This window comes from Tauraco erythrolophus, chromosome Z (assembly GCF_009769465.1).
Source record: "Tauraco erythrolophus isolate bTauEry1 chromosome Z, bTauEry1.pri, whole genome shotgun sequence".
In the NCBI taxonomy this organism is placed as follows: domain Eukaryota; kingdom Metazoa; phylum Chordata; class Aves; order Musophagiformes; family Musophagidae; genus Tauraco; species Tauraco erythrolophus.
The window spans coordinates 55,311,793-55,328,230 of record NC_141496.1 but is presented as its reverse complement, the minus strand read 5'-3'; the positions used below and the strand labels follow the sequence as shown (position 1 = coordinate 55,328,230).

At 37.2% G+C, this 16,438-nt stretch overlaps 1 protein-coding gene across 10 annotated transcripts in view; it reads right to left on the bottom strand.

The window, feature by feature from the left end:
- The window catches only part of CSNK1G3 (casein kinase 1 gamma 3), a 69,344-nt gene that overhangs the window by 11,658 nt on the left and 41,248 nt on the right, over positions 1 to 16,438 (bottom strand). For 4 of the 10 annotated variants that reach the window (XM_086629973.1, XM_086629972.1, XM_086629975.1 and 1 more), the window contains 4 exons: positions 11,185 to 11,270; positions 10,969 to 11,053; positions 5,231 to 5,379; positions 4,106 to 4,201 (listed from right to left, as the gene is read on the bottom strand). In XM_086629973.1, coding sequence (XP_086486099.1) covers positions 4,106 to 4,201; positions 5,231 to 5,379; positions 10,969 to 11,053; positions 11,185 to 11,270 — 416 coding nt within the window. Of the gene's footprint in view, positions 1 to 2,892; positions 2,989 to 4,095; positions 4,202 to 5,230; positions 5,380 to 10,968; positions 11,054 to 11,184; positions 11,271 to 16,438 lie in introns of all 10 variants that reach the window. The other 6 variants (XM_086629970.1, XM_086629968.1, XM_086629969.1 and 3 more) reach the window with 3 other exon arrangements.

Below are 16,438 nucleotides of genomic sequence, written 5' to 3'. Positions count from 1 at the left end.
TTTCACCTAATGCATTGCTATCTTGACTTCTTGAAGGTGCAACTCAAAACTACTTACACCAAACATGGAACCCTTCTAGCAGTTCCTAAGTAACTTTGCAGAGCTATAGCACTTCACTGAGAACTCTTTAATCTGACCTTTTAATCTAACATCCTTTTAAAGAATTTCCAAATGGGAAAACAGAAAGATGAGTCGATGGACACCAGCTAGCAACTCATGAAAAAAAGTGATGAACAGATTAGTACAGCCATTACGAGTGCACAAGTAGTTTGCAGTTCATGCAGAGAAGGAAAGAATTCAGTGTTGTACAACTGACACTTCTGGGAACTGAGGTGAACTTACAAAAATAAAGACAAAGGAAGTTACTGAATGAATTGCTGGGAGGTACAAGTTGCTCTCATTAATAAGGCTACACAAACTAGAAAGACAGACTGCCATACTACAGCATTTTCATCTTATTCTAAACAGAAGTAAGTGGAAGAAGGGATGTGAACTATTCCTGGAGGTCTTCCCTTTACAACTCAATTTGCTAACAGTATTTGAACTTTAAACATGAACTGACACTACAAGGTAAAATTAGACATGATTATGTAGATTAGTATATCTCTAACACAGGCCCAGGGAGTCTGGGATAACTTTAATACAAAAAAATGAACGATTACTTTTAATGAACAAACCATTTAGAATCTGAATGTTTCCACTTGAACGTTACTAAGAGCATAAAAATATATACTAACATAAATACACACATATAACAACATTCAGTCCACCTGAATTTAATACATTGCAGTGACGACTCACAAACACATTTTAATAATCTTCTAGATCTGTAGTAGTACAGATGACTGTAATAGCAGTGACCTAAAAAACATTCCGTTGTCACATTAAAATAAAATTATCTGTCAGATTTTTGTATCTTGCAGAAAAACAGATAATCCAGCATAAAACTGGTCCCAAAGATGAGCAATGACTCACTAATGTCAGAGAAAAAAATAAATATTTTAATTTCACACCTTAGACTCAACTTTCCTTTGAACAACTATTTGTGGCACTTTTAGAACTTGTCTTCTTGGGGACAATTTGAAAGCCAGCTAAACTAGCTAGCTAATCCTCCAACTTAATAGCATGATTCAGTAAGTAACACTACAACATCAGGGTATTTGACAACAGGCAAGGCCTCAAACTTCAAAAAAGACAACCACTCCACATTAAAAAGTAGCCCAATTAAGCTGGCTTGAAAATACCCTCCTGTACAACACTTGATCTTCAAAGACACAGACCAAATGGCTGCAGTTTTGCACTCTGCTCTTTTTACATGGCAACTGTTTAGTCTCAACTGATCTAAGTGATCTGAACTCAGAATGCCCATATCCTGGGCATAGCATGGTATTAACAGAAAGGAATATCACTGGTATTTCCTAGAAAATGCTCACCTGCATCCAAAGGGTATTTAACATATATTACAATGGAATAAAATCTGTTTCAACCGCTGAATTTTACCTGAGACAGAATAAAAGGTTTCTCAAGCATTACGATTGCCAAAAAGGGTGATATGATACACAATCTGGAAGTTCTACTAACTGGAATTCAACAAGTTAAATATGTATTTTTCTAACCAAAAAAGAAAATAAAAAAAATGGAGAAATGTAATAATTTTGGAAGACAGAATTTCAAATTCCATTTTGATTCCACATTACTATACTGTTCTCGAAAGATAAATGGCTACCTTTAAAAGTGATGACCTTGAGAGAACTACTGAAGTTCAAGTTAAATATACAGGTAAAGTTTTCAAAATATTTGTTAATGGGAAGCATAGAACAATTTTTAAACTTTTCTTGATACATAATGATAATTATCATCTAGTAGCTTTTCTTACATGACACATGACAGCTGTTCCTAAAGCAGAAAAATTCAGAGAATTTTAAGTCTGACCTGAGTTTCAAAGCATTTAAAGAAGATACAGAATTACACTGGTGAGACTATAGCACTGTTTCCTTTATCCTGGACTTCTCATTCTATCTTCAGACATTGAAAATTTTTTTCAAAAAACAAAACTTCAGAAGACATATATGTAACTTCGATTGTCAGAATAAAAAATGCAGCAGATAAAAAAAGTATTTTTTTCCCCCCAGATAACATTTTACAAAGCTAAAATGTTTTCATTTTGGACTGAAAGCTCGAAACCTCATACAGACTTCGCAGTTGGCATTTTGAATCCTTCTATACTAAATTTGGACTTCCTTATGTACAACCACCTTGCCCCTAAATACATTCAAGGAGCAAGACACCAAAAAGTAAAACCAAGACTAAACCAGTAAAAAAACCTCTTTGAAGACAAAATAAACTAATAATTATAATAAAAAAATTTGTTGGTTTCTACTCATTTTTTCACTGATAAGTGTGAAGTACTGCCCTGCAAAACATTCCTCTAGTCAAAGAACTATTGTTTGAACAAAAGTTATGAAGTAGTGATTTTTGCTTAAACTTTACATTTTCATTTGAGGTTTGCTTAAGAAAAAACATGACTTGAACAACACTGAATTTAGTCAATAGTGGTTTAGTTGCTAATACAGCTAAATAACACACCAAACGTCTAAACTTCAGTTGCTTGCACTAATGTAAGTGTATAATCCCTCAAAAAGAGAGTTCCATTGGTTTAGGCTTTCACTAAGAAACATGTAGCAGAAGTTCCACATACAAAAAGATCCATAGTTTTCTGCATCTGTTTAAATTTCAGTCTAGCAATTGTGAATTAGGGAATAACAGGAACATTCTAAACATTACTGGAAAGTGAGCTTAACATGAAAACAGGAATCATGTCAGGCACTACAAGAAACCAGTATTATATAAAGCAAAACAACTGATAAAGTCATGCAAAGAAGCAGAAAATACCTGTACTGAGCCACCATGTCTGTCAGCTGTTAGGTGAGCCCTCAAATGATGTGGATTGACGTGCTGTGAGTCCCAAGCTGCCCTATGATCTGTTGACTATCGTTTTTGAATGCATTAGGAATATATGCAAAAGAAGAAAAAAAAATTCCAAAAATAAACAATTCATGTATTATTATACATTATTTCTTAAATGCATAGAAGCAATACATACTCAATTCCTATATAGATTCTACATCAACATTATCTGCATACTTACATATGCCTACACATATATTTTCATGGAGAAGTAAAGTAGCTAAACTCAAAATTCCTAGTAAGAAACAAAGTCCACCCACACAAGCCTGTAATTAGGTAAACAGACACAGATCTAAAGAAGGGTGACTAAACTAGCGAAGGAGCTGGAAAATAGAACTTATGGGGAGCGTCTAAGGGAGTTGGGGCTGTTTAGCCTGGAGAAGAGGAGGCTGAGGGGAGACCTGATTACAGCCTACAAATACTTGAGAAGGGATGGAGAGGAGGTAGGGGAGGGGATCTTTACATTAGTGATGGGTGATAGAACAAGAGGAAATGGGTATAAGCTTAGTCAGAGGAGGTTCAGGTTGGATGTTAAAAAGTATTTCTTCTCTGAAAGGGTTGTCAGCTACTGGAATAGGCTGCCCAGGGAGGTGGTTGAGTCCCCATCCCTGGATGTGTTTAAGAAAAGGGTGGATGAACTGCTTAGGGACATGGTTTAATGGGGATTAGTGACAGTTGGACTGGATGATCTCTAAGGTCATTTCCAACCTAGAAAATCTATGAAATCCATGAAATCTAAATTCCCAACGTTTTTACCACCTTGGTCATTACTTTGATTTAAAAAAGAAAAAGTGAAAATGTTATACATACATGTTAGAAACCAAACAGATGATATACTATATGAGGAAGAGACAGTGATTAGAAACAGAGAACTAAAAAAATATTTTAAAAAGTATCAGTAGAGTGAAAATTCACTACTGATGTAAGCTATATTATTTCACAGAATCAAACAAGCAACCTTTGAGGACTTTAAGGTCCACAGACCTTGAAATACAGTAACAAGGACTTACTTACATCAAAGAAAAAACAAAGAAGATCTGGACTCAGTTTTATTTTTGAGTCCTAATAAAAGTAAACAACATAGCACAAATCATTAGACAAATGACAAAGTAACGCTGATAGTCTTACATGAGTTTACCTGATTTTTGGACTGTTGCATTTTATCTCTGTGCTGATATGCTTCTCTGTTTGAAGACAGTGCAGGGTCTGAATGTATTGAACCCACCGGAGTAGGCTACAAATATAAATAATATGTAGCAACTGGTAAAAAAAATAAATTTCTAAGTCTTACCAAAAGTTACTGGTTTGTAATAGAAATTAGTCTTTAAATCTGACAGTTTCCCCTAACTCAAAATTATCAAATTAAAGCAAAAGCTTTACTCGGTATTTACAAATACCAAAAAGAAAAAAAAGCCAAACCAAAACTTACACAATTTCATGAAGTAGCAATTCTATGATCCTATAAACATTAATTTTCTGGAAGACTTAAGGCTGATATTTTCTGCAGTTGGCAGCTAGAACATTGTGATGGAAGTCCAAAGAATGGCTTTAAGTAATTTTTAATGCTAAACACTGAAAGAAGAATTAGCAATAAAATACTACAATTCAGAGCCATACAAGTCATACAAGAAATAGTCCAACACAATAGTCCACACACAACTCCTTCCTTACTTACTAAAAAAAAGCAGGGAAAAAATTGGTGCTGAAAAAGTAATCGTTTAGCATTTATTTAAAGACTACAAACAGTATTTTCTCTAACTTTTGATGCACTGTGACGGAAACAGATATTATATACGTAGTATTTCATTAGAACAATGCATGTAAAGTATAGACATTTTTTCCCCCCTCGTAACTATCTGGAGTATACCTTAGATGCAGTGAAGTGATTGCTCCACGTTTTAATAATAAAAATATTGGGAGCAAGAAAGTCCCCAAAGCAAGAAAATATATGCAATAGTGACAATTACCGGCAAAGTTTTAAACTCGTTCTTCCACTAAAAGACTTCCTACAACCTCATTTTGGATTGAACAGAGATTTACTTTGATACTAAAAATACATGTTTGGAAAGAGACTCAACATGAAACATCTCAAGTCAAAAGATAATGTTTGAAAACCTGAAAACAGGTTTGTAACAGCAGCTGTTCACACCTCTAATAGGAGCCATGAGATGTACATGCATTCCAAAACTCAAGACTAATACTGGCTTAAAATTAATCACACAAAAAGACCCCAGTATATTACCAATAGCTTAATTGTACTCACCAACTGTTTGCCAATCCAGTCATATTCATAATCAAACATATAGCCTTTTCGATCAAGTAAGTCTGTGAAGAGCTTCCTTAAGTAGTCATAGTCTGGCTTTTCGAAAAAATCTAGCCTTCTTACATAACGTAGATATGTAGCCATTTCCTCTAAATAAATAAGAAATGTAAATAATTGCCATACCTGTTTTAATGGCACTCAGAAACCAGTACTTACTACTACATTTTAAAGCAATTTTTACCTCTCACCATGAAACCTGAACAGTTTACCATGAATCTGTGAATTACCAGAAAGAAAAGTTACTTAATAGTAATAATATTCTTCAAGATATACTGCTATATTCTAAACATATACTACGAAGTGACCCTCCACTAATTTTCCCTTTACATTACCTGTCAAGAACTTCCACTCAACCTTCCAATCCTCATGTACAGTGTGCCAACAGAGCTGGGAAAGAAATGCCTCTACTTTTTAATTTTTTTTTCCAATTAATTATACAAAAAAAAAGCCTAAGGAAAGGTAAAGAAGGGGGTATATGAATGTACAGAGTGGACTATGTCTCAGAGAACACCTGTTGCTGGAACGTATTCTTCCTTAAAAGAGGATCCACATGCAGGTTCTGAAGTGGGCAACTCCAGTTGTCCTGGCAAAACCCATTTGGTACAGACTCTGTTGAGCAGTAACTGTAGTATGACTATGTGCCCTGGTTTTAGCTGGGACAGAGTTAGCTCTTCTTTTTAGCAGCTAGAAGAGCTCCGTGTTTTGGTTTTACTCAGAGGCTCGCTCTGAGAAGAATGTTGATAGCAAGCTGATGTTTGTGGCTGGAAGTGAGACTCCAAGGACTTTTCAGTGTGCCATGTTCTGGCCGGAGTGCAGAGGCACGGCGGGATAAGGGGGGAGCATAGCCGGGACAAGGGGGACACGATTCCCCTTGTGATTTGTGGTGGAACTTAAGATTGAGGGCCAAACTGGCCAATTAGTATTCCATATCATGCAGCGTCATGCCCAGTGTAAAAGTGAGGGACAGCCGGACAGAAGGGCTTTTGCGCTTTGGCTCTTTCGCTGCTTCTACTCTTTTGCGCTTGCTGCGCTTTTGCTCTATTGCCTTTTTTTCCCCCTCTCTCTCCCAGTACTCCTACTCTCGGAGTACTACCTCTCTCTGCCCCTCTCTATTTTGAGGCCTCGCGTTCGTCCGGGATTGCAGCTTCGGGACAAGACCGGCTTTGCATAAGAGGGGGTGGTGAGCATCTACACTGTGTATTACTTATCTGTATTAAGTTGTTCTTATTTCAACCCACGGGTTTCCCATTTCTCCTTTAATTCTCTCCGTCATCCCTGGGGCTGGGGGAGGGTGAGTGAGTGACTATGTAGGGTTTGGTTGCCGGAGCGGCCTAACCCACGACACTATGGACGGCTGCAGCAGCACTGAATGCTTCAGGCATCAGGTTATGTGGACGTACTGAGCAGAAGTGGCAAATATCCTGAACAGAAACACTGCAGAGAATTCCTAGAGATACCTGAGCTCCTGTAGAACGACTTCTGACAAGTGTCAATTTAGTATCACTGTTTAAATACCATGTCAGCATACAAATGGAGATTCATTTGAGTAGGCGTTACATGGAAATGATAAGATTCTCATAGTAGAGGAAACAACCAGTGGGATTCCTGAAAGAGCCTGGACCTGTCAAGACAGAAGGAAAGAGCTTTCCTGGTCCTTAAAGGGTACGAAGTACAGACTGTGCACTAGCAGCCAAAACCTTGTAGTTAAGACAAGAGTTCCAGCACAAACCTCCTGGCAGGTGACTAGAGCATACAGAAGTCCCATTCTTGATAATGGGTATGAGCCATTACATGCTTCTGAGACAACAGCTGTAAGGAACAAGCATCATTATGGACAGATGACTACAAGAATTGAAGGGCTGAAAGGGAGGACCCACAAACACATGAAGCACGAGCTTCAAATTCCCTTGAGAAACTGCGCAGACACATGACTACATATGCAATAACTCCTTCAGGAATCAGCAAAATGAGAGGCATGTGGAAATAAAACAGTCTGAGAAAACAGTAGATGGCGAGAAAAGAGACAAATGTTAATAAGCTTTCGAAAAAGACCAAGTCCTATAGATCCTCCCACTCCAGCAAGTACTATAAAAAAGAACTAAAGTATCAGAACAGTGACAAGAGCAACAATCTAACCATACTGAAATTTTGTTTAATTCAGATTGCATTCCTCTGCACCTTCCTGTTACCGAAAGGAGGAAAAAAAAAAAAGAAAAGAAAAGAAAAGATCACACAAAAAGAAAAGATTACAGTGCAGTGGTTTGGAATAGAGCACTGCAATAACTTCTCACCATCTGATATGGATAAGGTGAAGCCCTTGACCTTCGTCCTGGGACATACGCTCCAGGTAAACAGAGGTCTTAAAAATCTAACTTTTGTAGCTCATAAAAGAGTGGGAAAACACCTACTGGCAAGCCACTCCAAGAAAAGCAATGACTCCTCACTCTCAAGCCATGGCCCCAAAGTACAAGAGAAGGCTCCTCTATATGACCAGAAAGTCAGAGTATGAATAAGGTCAAAAGTAGATGCGACCAGCACTCACTGATTCTATGAAGAGGTACGTATGTCAGAAGCAGCACAACAGTATCATCGCACACACACCCTGACCCACACATCACATTCCAGTACGTCTGGAGAAGCTGACATTTTGTGGTACAAACAAGGTGTTGTAAGACCATCTACTGACAGAGGATGGCTGAGAAGTGCAGCAGCAGTGCTAAGACTGAGCTATGCTAAATTAAACTCTTTCAGAGATACTAGGGTGGAAAGAGGGACAAATGAAGGTTTGAGACCAGCTTGATAATAAAAAGTTGTGAGGCAGCATCATGCTGATGCTGTCAAGAATGCACCTGGGGACAATGATGCCAAGACATCCCAAAATACTCAGTTCTGACAAAACCAGAGTATTAAGTGCTATATTTCAGGCATTAGCAGATGAAGCAGTGGATAGGAGGAATTCCTTGGCACATAAAGTCCAGTTTAGCAGACAAGCAAGACTCTTCAGTGACACTAGCCAAGGAAATCAGTGTTTGAAGAAGGTGAAATGTTGACACATTGCCAGGGACCTCTTTAACCATACTTTCCCAATGTAAACTGGAACCCAAACCATGCAAGGCATGTCTTCAGAGGTATGAGGACTGGAACTGAGCCATTCAATGCAGCTAAATCTGTTACTACTGGCTTACTGCAAAAAAAAAATACCACCCATATTGTGCATTTGAAGCAGAAACTTCAGAGTTTAAATCCTGGCTCGTATTTTATACGAGGCTTTAAAGAGCAGTAGTGTTGCACACTCAAATACAGTACAATTCCACAGAATGGAGGATGAAGCAATGTGTTTCACATATGACAAAGACCAAAGTATTTCTCACTGATACTACAGAGTTCTCTTACTGAACATCCATCAGCTAGCTCAGTTTGCAGGCAGACTGAAGAGAATTGAACTGATGGTGGATGTACTTCTCATTCTACTCTGTCTTAAGTGACAAGAAGGACAGGAAAATGTAGAAAACCCTCAGATATTTGAAATGTAAAAACTTCCACATACAACAATGTATTTATTATGAAAATGTACACAGGTACTATCAAAGAACTTTATCTTTTGTTTTCTATCTTCTCCCTGTTCCATTTTCAGATTCAATCCCATCAATAAGCATGTACTTGATTAAATTTGCTGGAAACAGTCCACTAGATGTATGGAGCTACTCATGCACAATTAGTTTCAGGAATTGCACCATATACATCTTAAATTAGATAATTATTTTTTAAAGGATTCTAGCAACTACACAAAAGTCAACATACAAGACATGCATGCATTTATCGATGCAGAAGACTTATATTCCAGAACAGTTTCCCCCCACCTCATATTTAAACTTCAGTCAATTCACCAAACATACATTCAGACATTTGCTCTAATTTCTGTAACAAAAGCAATTTCACTTGACTATATTATTTTTTTTTTAATGCACAGAAGTGAACTGAAAAGCATAAATTGGTAATGGAATAATTTTTACCACAGGGTTGGAAAGAACTTCGAAAGGCCATCTAGTACACCACCCTATCCCATAGCAAATTGACTACAGCCTTGTCTGTCTGGTTTGTTTTCGCACAACTCCAGTGAAAGAAGCACCACAGTCTCCCTGGCAATGGTAATCCCTTCATGCTCGTCACTATATTTGAAACACACGAGTTCAAGTTTAAACTGAACTCTTTTGCATTATATCCATCACTTTGTCCTAGCTCTGTGGATGTAGCAAACTGATTCACATTTGTAGCAGCCAAAAGGTACAGGAGAACTTTCCCTCAGAGTCTTGACTAAACCAATATACATTCCATCAGTCTTTGGTGGCAGGTCTAGCAAACACATAGGCATATAAGCACTCCCACCTTTATGAGATACCTTTAGAATAGGATACATTTGCTTGAAGTACAGTCCCCAGAATTGAACACACTGCTTCAGCAGAGGGTTTACAGAATCAAGTAGAGTGGAAGTAGCAATTTATGTGTCTCTCACGCTATATCCCATTTATATAATCCAATTTAGTATAGGGTTTCTTTGGTTGCTTTTAAAAGCATAGCAGCATGACACTGTTCACAGTATTTACTTTGTGACTGACTGACTTTTGAGTCATTACCTAAGGAATCTTTCCACACCGAATAATTCTTCATTTAGATTTGATCCTATATTCATATACTACCTTGAATATGATTTATTGAACTGTACCTTATATTTTTAAGACTGTATTTATAATCTGTCAAGATCTTTTCATTCTAAGCCCACTGTTGAGCCTACAAACGTCAAACTTATTTGCAAATTTAATAAACATTCTCAGTTATATGAGGCACTCAAAAACACTGAACAGATCCAGCACAGATCTCTATGAAATACCATTTCATGTTTCTAATCTGGCAACAATGTACTTACCCATTTCAAATTGTTTTACACTCTTCTTCCCATGGCAGGTTCCTCTTGGTTACACTTTTAAGATTACTTGTGAGGATATTTAAAAAGAGCGTCAAAAGCAAAAGCACTAAGATTTCATGACATAAAACATCTGTCTCCTGTCCACAAGGTCTGCTGTGGACGCGATTTCCTTTCATACGGGGCAATCAAATCTCTCTGTCATGAGCTATTCTCCGCAAATCCATTTTGCCTATCGATGATATAGTATTTACTTTTTCTTTTTTCAAAATAATGTCCATGCCATGTGTATGTGTGTGTCCTGTCTCGAGCTGACTATATTTCCCTCTCTCCAATTTTCCAGTATCTCATTGCTTCTTTTTGCACATAGGGAGAACTAGAAGTGACATCTGAAACCACTTGCAAACTATTTTAAATACTATTTTAAGCTATACCTGATGCAGCTTGCTTTAAAAAAGGATAACGGATTTGAGCCGACAAGGCTTGCAAAATTTTGTCTGAATATACAAATGTAGACTAGTTGATCACCATAAGAATATGTATAATTTTTTTTAATGTTTCCTTTAGAAGAATCTGTCTATGAAAAACATCAGCATTAGCTTCAAATAGCAATTCTTTTATCTATTACCATAGCGTACAATACACATATTTGAAAGCATTATTTTATTTATTTTTAAAACAAGATATTAAACAATCATCTATGCCAGTTTCGTTTTCTAAATCAATATGCAACATTTTTATTAACAGTAAACATTACCTGGGAAGTTTTCACACAATACATCTATAGGAGTTGCTCGTTTTGTGTCTCCAATTTTCTGGTAACGTTCTTTTAATGTATCAGCCTATGATACAACAACAAAACAAGCTTCTGAAGTCATACAGCTTGCAGACAAACTTTTAAAAAGAAAAAGATCATGCTAAGAAAAGCCCATGATCTGAAAATAGGATAGAGGAAGACATCAAAACCCACTACCTTTAAACCTTGCCACGGAAGGCTTCCTCTGAGAAAATACATAAACATATGACCTAAAGCTTCCAAATCATCTCTTCTACTTTGCTCTGTAACAAAATTCAAATATTATTAGAACATTCAAACTGCATAATTTTACATTTTATTTAAAAGGTTACTTCCAAATTACGTAAAAATAACTGGGAGGCATAAAGTACTTGAAATCAAACTGAGCATGTGGGAGGTTTCTTGTGTACTATGGACTCTACTGAGAACACAGCTAAAACAAAAACCTGGGGGTCTTGGTTGACTACCGGCTTGATATGAGCCAGCAGTGTGCCCAGGTGGCCAAAAAGGCCAATGGGATACTGGCGTGTATCAAGAATAGTGTAACCAGCAGGAGCAGGGAAGTGATCCTGCCCCTGTACTCGGCACTGGTGAGGCCGCACCTGGAATATTGTGTCCAGTTTTGGGCCCCTCGCTTTAAGAGAGATATTGAGCTCCTGGAGCAAGTCCAAAGAAGGGCGACTAAACTGGTCAAGGGGCTGGAAAATAAAACTTATGAGGAGCGGCTGAGGGAGTTGGGGCTGTTTAGCCTGGAGAAGAGGAGGCTGAGGGGAGACCTGATTACAGCCTACAAATACTTGAGAAAAGATGGTGAGGAGGTGGGGGAAGGACTCTTTACATTAGTGATGGGTGATAGAACAAGAGGAAATGGGTATAAGCTTAGTCAGGGGAGGTTCAGGTTGGATGTTAGGAAGCATTTCTTCTCTGAAAGGGTTGTCAGCCACTGGAATAGGCTGCCCAGGGAGGTGGTTGAGTCCCCATCCCTGGATGTGTTTAAGAATAGGGTGGATGATCTACTTGAGAATATGGTTTAATGGGGATTAGGGATGGTTGGACTCGATGACCTCTAAGGTCTTTTCCAACCTAGAAATCTATGAAATCTATGAAATCTATGAATTTGAAACAATTTAAGAAAGCTTTAATTGAACTCACTTTTCCCCTATAAAATCAAGAAAAAGATGTTATTTTTCTCAGGGACTCCTCATGGAATTTCTGAGTAGGCCAAAGGTGGACTGAAGAAGGCTCAGAAGTCTTATTTGACCAGAAAGCAGCATGGAGAGGCATATACATACAGACTGCTCTCAAGACTAGCTGACTTAAAAGCTAAGTTGCAGAAGACAATGTCTGGCATGGCTACAATTTTTCATCTGTACTAGAGCAGTGGCAGTCCTTCAAAAAGCTCACAGAAAGTTAAAGAAAATGGAAAGTAACAAGCAAAACAGTGCATTCAAAGTTTTCAAAGTACATTCCATAATATTTTTAAATAAAATCCATTACTCTTGGGAAAATTGAATGAATAGATAATAGTAAGAGTCTTTAAATGACTAGTAGAGAATACATTTTACATTTACTTCATTCTGTACTGCTGCTGACACACCTGTTAAGCAGCGTATTATGTTTTGGAGTAACAGGTAGCATTTATCTCGAACTTTTATTCCCTCTCTGACATAGGCAGAAGACCAAAGAATTAACATTTTTTCTAGTCAGTATTTTCAAAGACAAAATCATTATGCTTTGACAGCAAGAGAAATGGAGCAGAAAAGTAAATGAAAAAATGTTTGTTAGATTTTGAACACAGGAAAGTTAAAGCCAAACTGGCTTTGATCTGATCAACCCAAAATATTGCTACAAATACATTGCACCTGAAAAACATATCTTAATTTTCATATATAAAGAATAATTTACTTATTACTCTGTTTTCTATCCTTACCTTCTAATTCGAACACTGAGTAAACACATACTAGCAAATGAATAAAATACTAAAAAATTGCATGGTTATTCAGAGCATGGGCTAAATCTAGCCCCTTACTTCATCACACATCTGCCAGCCATATGAGGCTTTTTCACAGTCATTTCTCTTTTACTCATTACCATGTTTCCACTTCCCTTCCCGGCACTCTTCTTGTTTGTCCACTGCACCACAACTATTGTCTACTCTTGCCACTTTTCTCAGTGAGTGCCCTCCAGACAATCTGGTCTTATATGAATTTCTCTGCCAACCCTGTAACGTTCCATTTGCTGACCATATGCTATCCTGATGCAACCATGTAGGTTAAGAAGAAAGCAGGAACAGCAGTAGAGGTCTGTGCCTGACAGGTTTCAGTATGTGAAGGAAACGTCGATCCCAGCTGCCTGCAGAAATCCCTAGCTTTTTATTAGATAGGGTGGACATGAATATGATGAGTACTTCACCCCGAGCACAGCACTGCTCATGACAAACATTTTGTGCAATGCAGTGTTTTATGCAGGACAGATCAGAGAAAAGATGGTGGCAAAGCATACACAAACATTCTGAGTGCGCAATAGATGGCCTATCTGTGAGGAACACTGAGGCATGGCCCACAAAAAATGTACTGGAAAGTTCTATTCAGTCTTTGTTAAGGGACAATAATTCCCCTCTTTTGCATTAACTTCTACGTTGATGAAAAATTAACGTCTGCTTTTTAAGAAAAACAAAACAACTTACTGAGGCAATTGCTCCTTCACTGAGAGTCCTTTCTATGAAAAAAGAAGCATTTAATCTTTACCCTGAAATTATCTCTAATTAAGAGGGTTGTTTTTTTTTTTTTAATGGAGGTGGTCCTGCTCCAGCAGGGGGATTGGACTAGATGATCCTTTGAGGTCCCTTCCAATCCCTAACATTCTGTGATTCTGTGTGATTCTGTGATCATTGGAGATATTACTGTACCATGGTTCTGTGGGAACTACTTCTGGGATACACTATTTGAATTCACAGTGTCTTCAAAAATCTACTTCAGGAAAGGATTTCTTGGTTTTTAATTTTTGAGGAAGAGGATTGTTATTTAGAATCCATTCGAGTTCTTCACTAATCGTTTTGGAGTAATTAAAAAATAGCAGTCAAATATCCTTTCCTATGGATTAAATTCTTCAAGATAAGCCCGAGAAACCAGAAACCCAAAGATGATATTGCTATCATTGGAAAAAGGACCTCTGAAAACTGGAAAAAAAAAATAGCTAGTGGACTAGCTAGAACACAAAAGGATTTTAAGCATCAGCTGGAGTAAGGGCTGCTGATGTACACTGATCCTAGTGCATCACAATTTAATGAGATGAGAGATCTGTTGCCTAAAAGGTAATGCGATCATAAGATGACAAACACACAGTAAAGCTTTAAGGCACACGGTTTCCTCTCTCTCAAAGAGATCACCTGAAGCTAGCTAAATTAGTAAGAAACTAATACCTGTTATTTAGTTCACAAGCTATACGTGAATTAACCATCCCAATTCAAATAGGTTGATTTTAGTAACAACTAGAACTTCATTTAGCAGGCTATCTCCAGAAATTCTTTTTTCAGCATGCACAGAAGGTAATCATAACACAGGTCAAACAACATATAGTCAGTCTCCAGTAAGCATCCATTATAAACAATGCATTCTCCATACAAAGAAAATTTTACTGTTTGCTATAGGAATGCTGAAATCTATTTGGATCAGAAAACACAATATTAGCTACCAGGATGATTACACAGTTTGATATGCAGACTTGTTACTGTAATCACAAAGTAGATGGAAAGTGACAATCGACACATCCTGAACTGTCAGTCTATAAAGTTGAGCAAAAAATAAATTCATAAGTTATCATCCAGAGTTTGTAGTCTTACTAAAAACGTTATGATTCCATGCAACAATATAATTTGAGGAAAATAGCATCCCTTCCTGAAGAAAATCATGAATACTGAAGCTAATGATGCTGGTTCTTAAAAATAAAGTTTTATGCCTATTTTATCATAAGCACACATTGTATGCCATACTGTTATGTTGAGAATAATATGGACTTCATGGAAGAAGTCCTATTTTCAGTTGTACCTTTAATTAACGAAGCAAAGATTTATTTAGCTCAGTTTGTATTAGGAGCATTGTTTCATATAATTATGCATTTACAAGTTTAGTTTAGACAGAAAAAGGTATTTATCTGAGGCAGCTACAATCCTGCCCCTGAGGTGCAGTAATAATTCAGCAGGTATGAGAAAGGGCCTAGTAAACTTCCCATGGGAGTCCTAGGTCTGGAAAAGGACTTCAACCTGCAAAACTGGCTCAGTGACAAATTAAAGTTCTAGGACTCCAGGAGGACCATCACCACAAAGCACAGTCTGTAACTGCAGAAAACATTTTTTTCTTTGAGTTTCTAGAAAAACTCAAGGATTTAGGCTAACACAATTTTAGGTCCAAACATTTTTTGTTCTTACTATAAGAAATGTATTAATCCAATGTAGTATTATTTTTCGCTGGTTTAGACTGAAAAAAAGTCAGGCCCCACAAAACTGATTTTAAACCTAGAACATACGACAGCTCTGATAAGAGAGCAGATCAACTATAAAGATAAGGGTGGGGGTTTTTTGGTTTTGTTTGAAGAAAACTGTTTAAAGAAATTGACTTCATTTGGCCTTCCAATTAACATTAAAGAGCAGAGTTGTTTCATTCCCAAGAGTGTCTCAGGCATTCATTGTAAGATAACTAACCTCTGGCTCTACAATAATTAAGCACTACCAAGAAAAACCAATACAACCAAGGATATTGGTTGTTCTCCACAGACTATTAGAGATAGTCATGTTACAGCAATTATAACTTAATATGACTACACTTCCTGTAGCCAAACAAATCAGACAATTCAATATGCTGTTTTTCTGAATTTAGGGAAATCCAAAAAAAAATTGCCAATTCAGATTTCCAGCAAATACAGAAAATTGTATAGATTTTTGTCTTCCTTAGATCCCAGTTAGCATCTACATTCTCTGCAATCCCTCTCTCCCTTCCTGAAAAGAAAAGGGAATGGAAAAGAAGCATGGAGTAATCCTATTCCCAAGAGAAACTTCGTTACAGAAGCAAGAGCACCAGCTATATGCTGGTAAGGGCTGCAGAATATTTGTAGCTACCTGAATAAAGCCACATTATTTTTCACATAGACAAAATACCTTCTATTCCAGATCCAAACTCCTAGCTTGGCTCAAAACTACCAGAAACCCTGGATCAAATGTATGTTTCAGGAAAAAAGATCATTGAAATAATCAGCTACACAACATTCAGTAACTACACATCACCTTCCATATACACCTCAAAAAACTGGGCCTTGGTAATTTTGTGCAAGATTCAACTAAACATATGCAAACATTTAAAGGCTTTCTTAGTTACTATGTACTTGTTATGACAGTTTTAAACACTACAGATCCCAAAACGTACTTTTGATCAAAGGA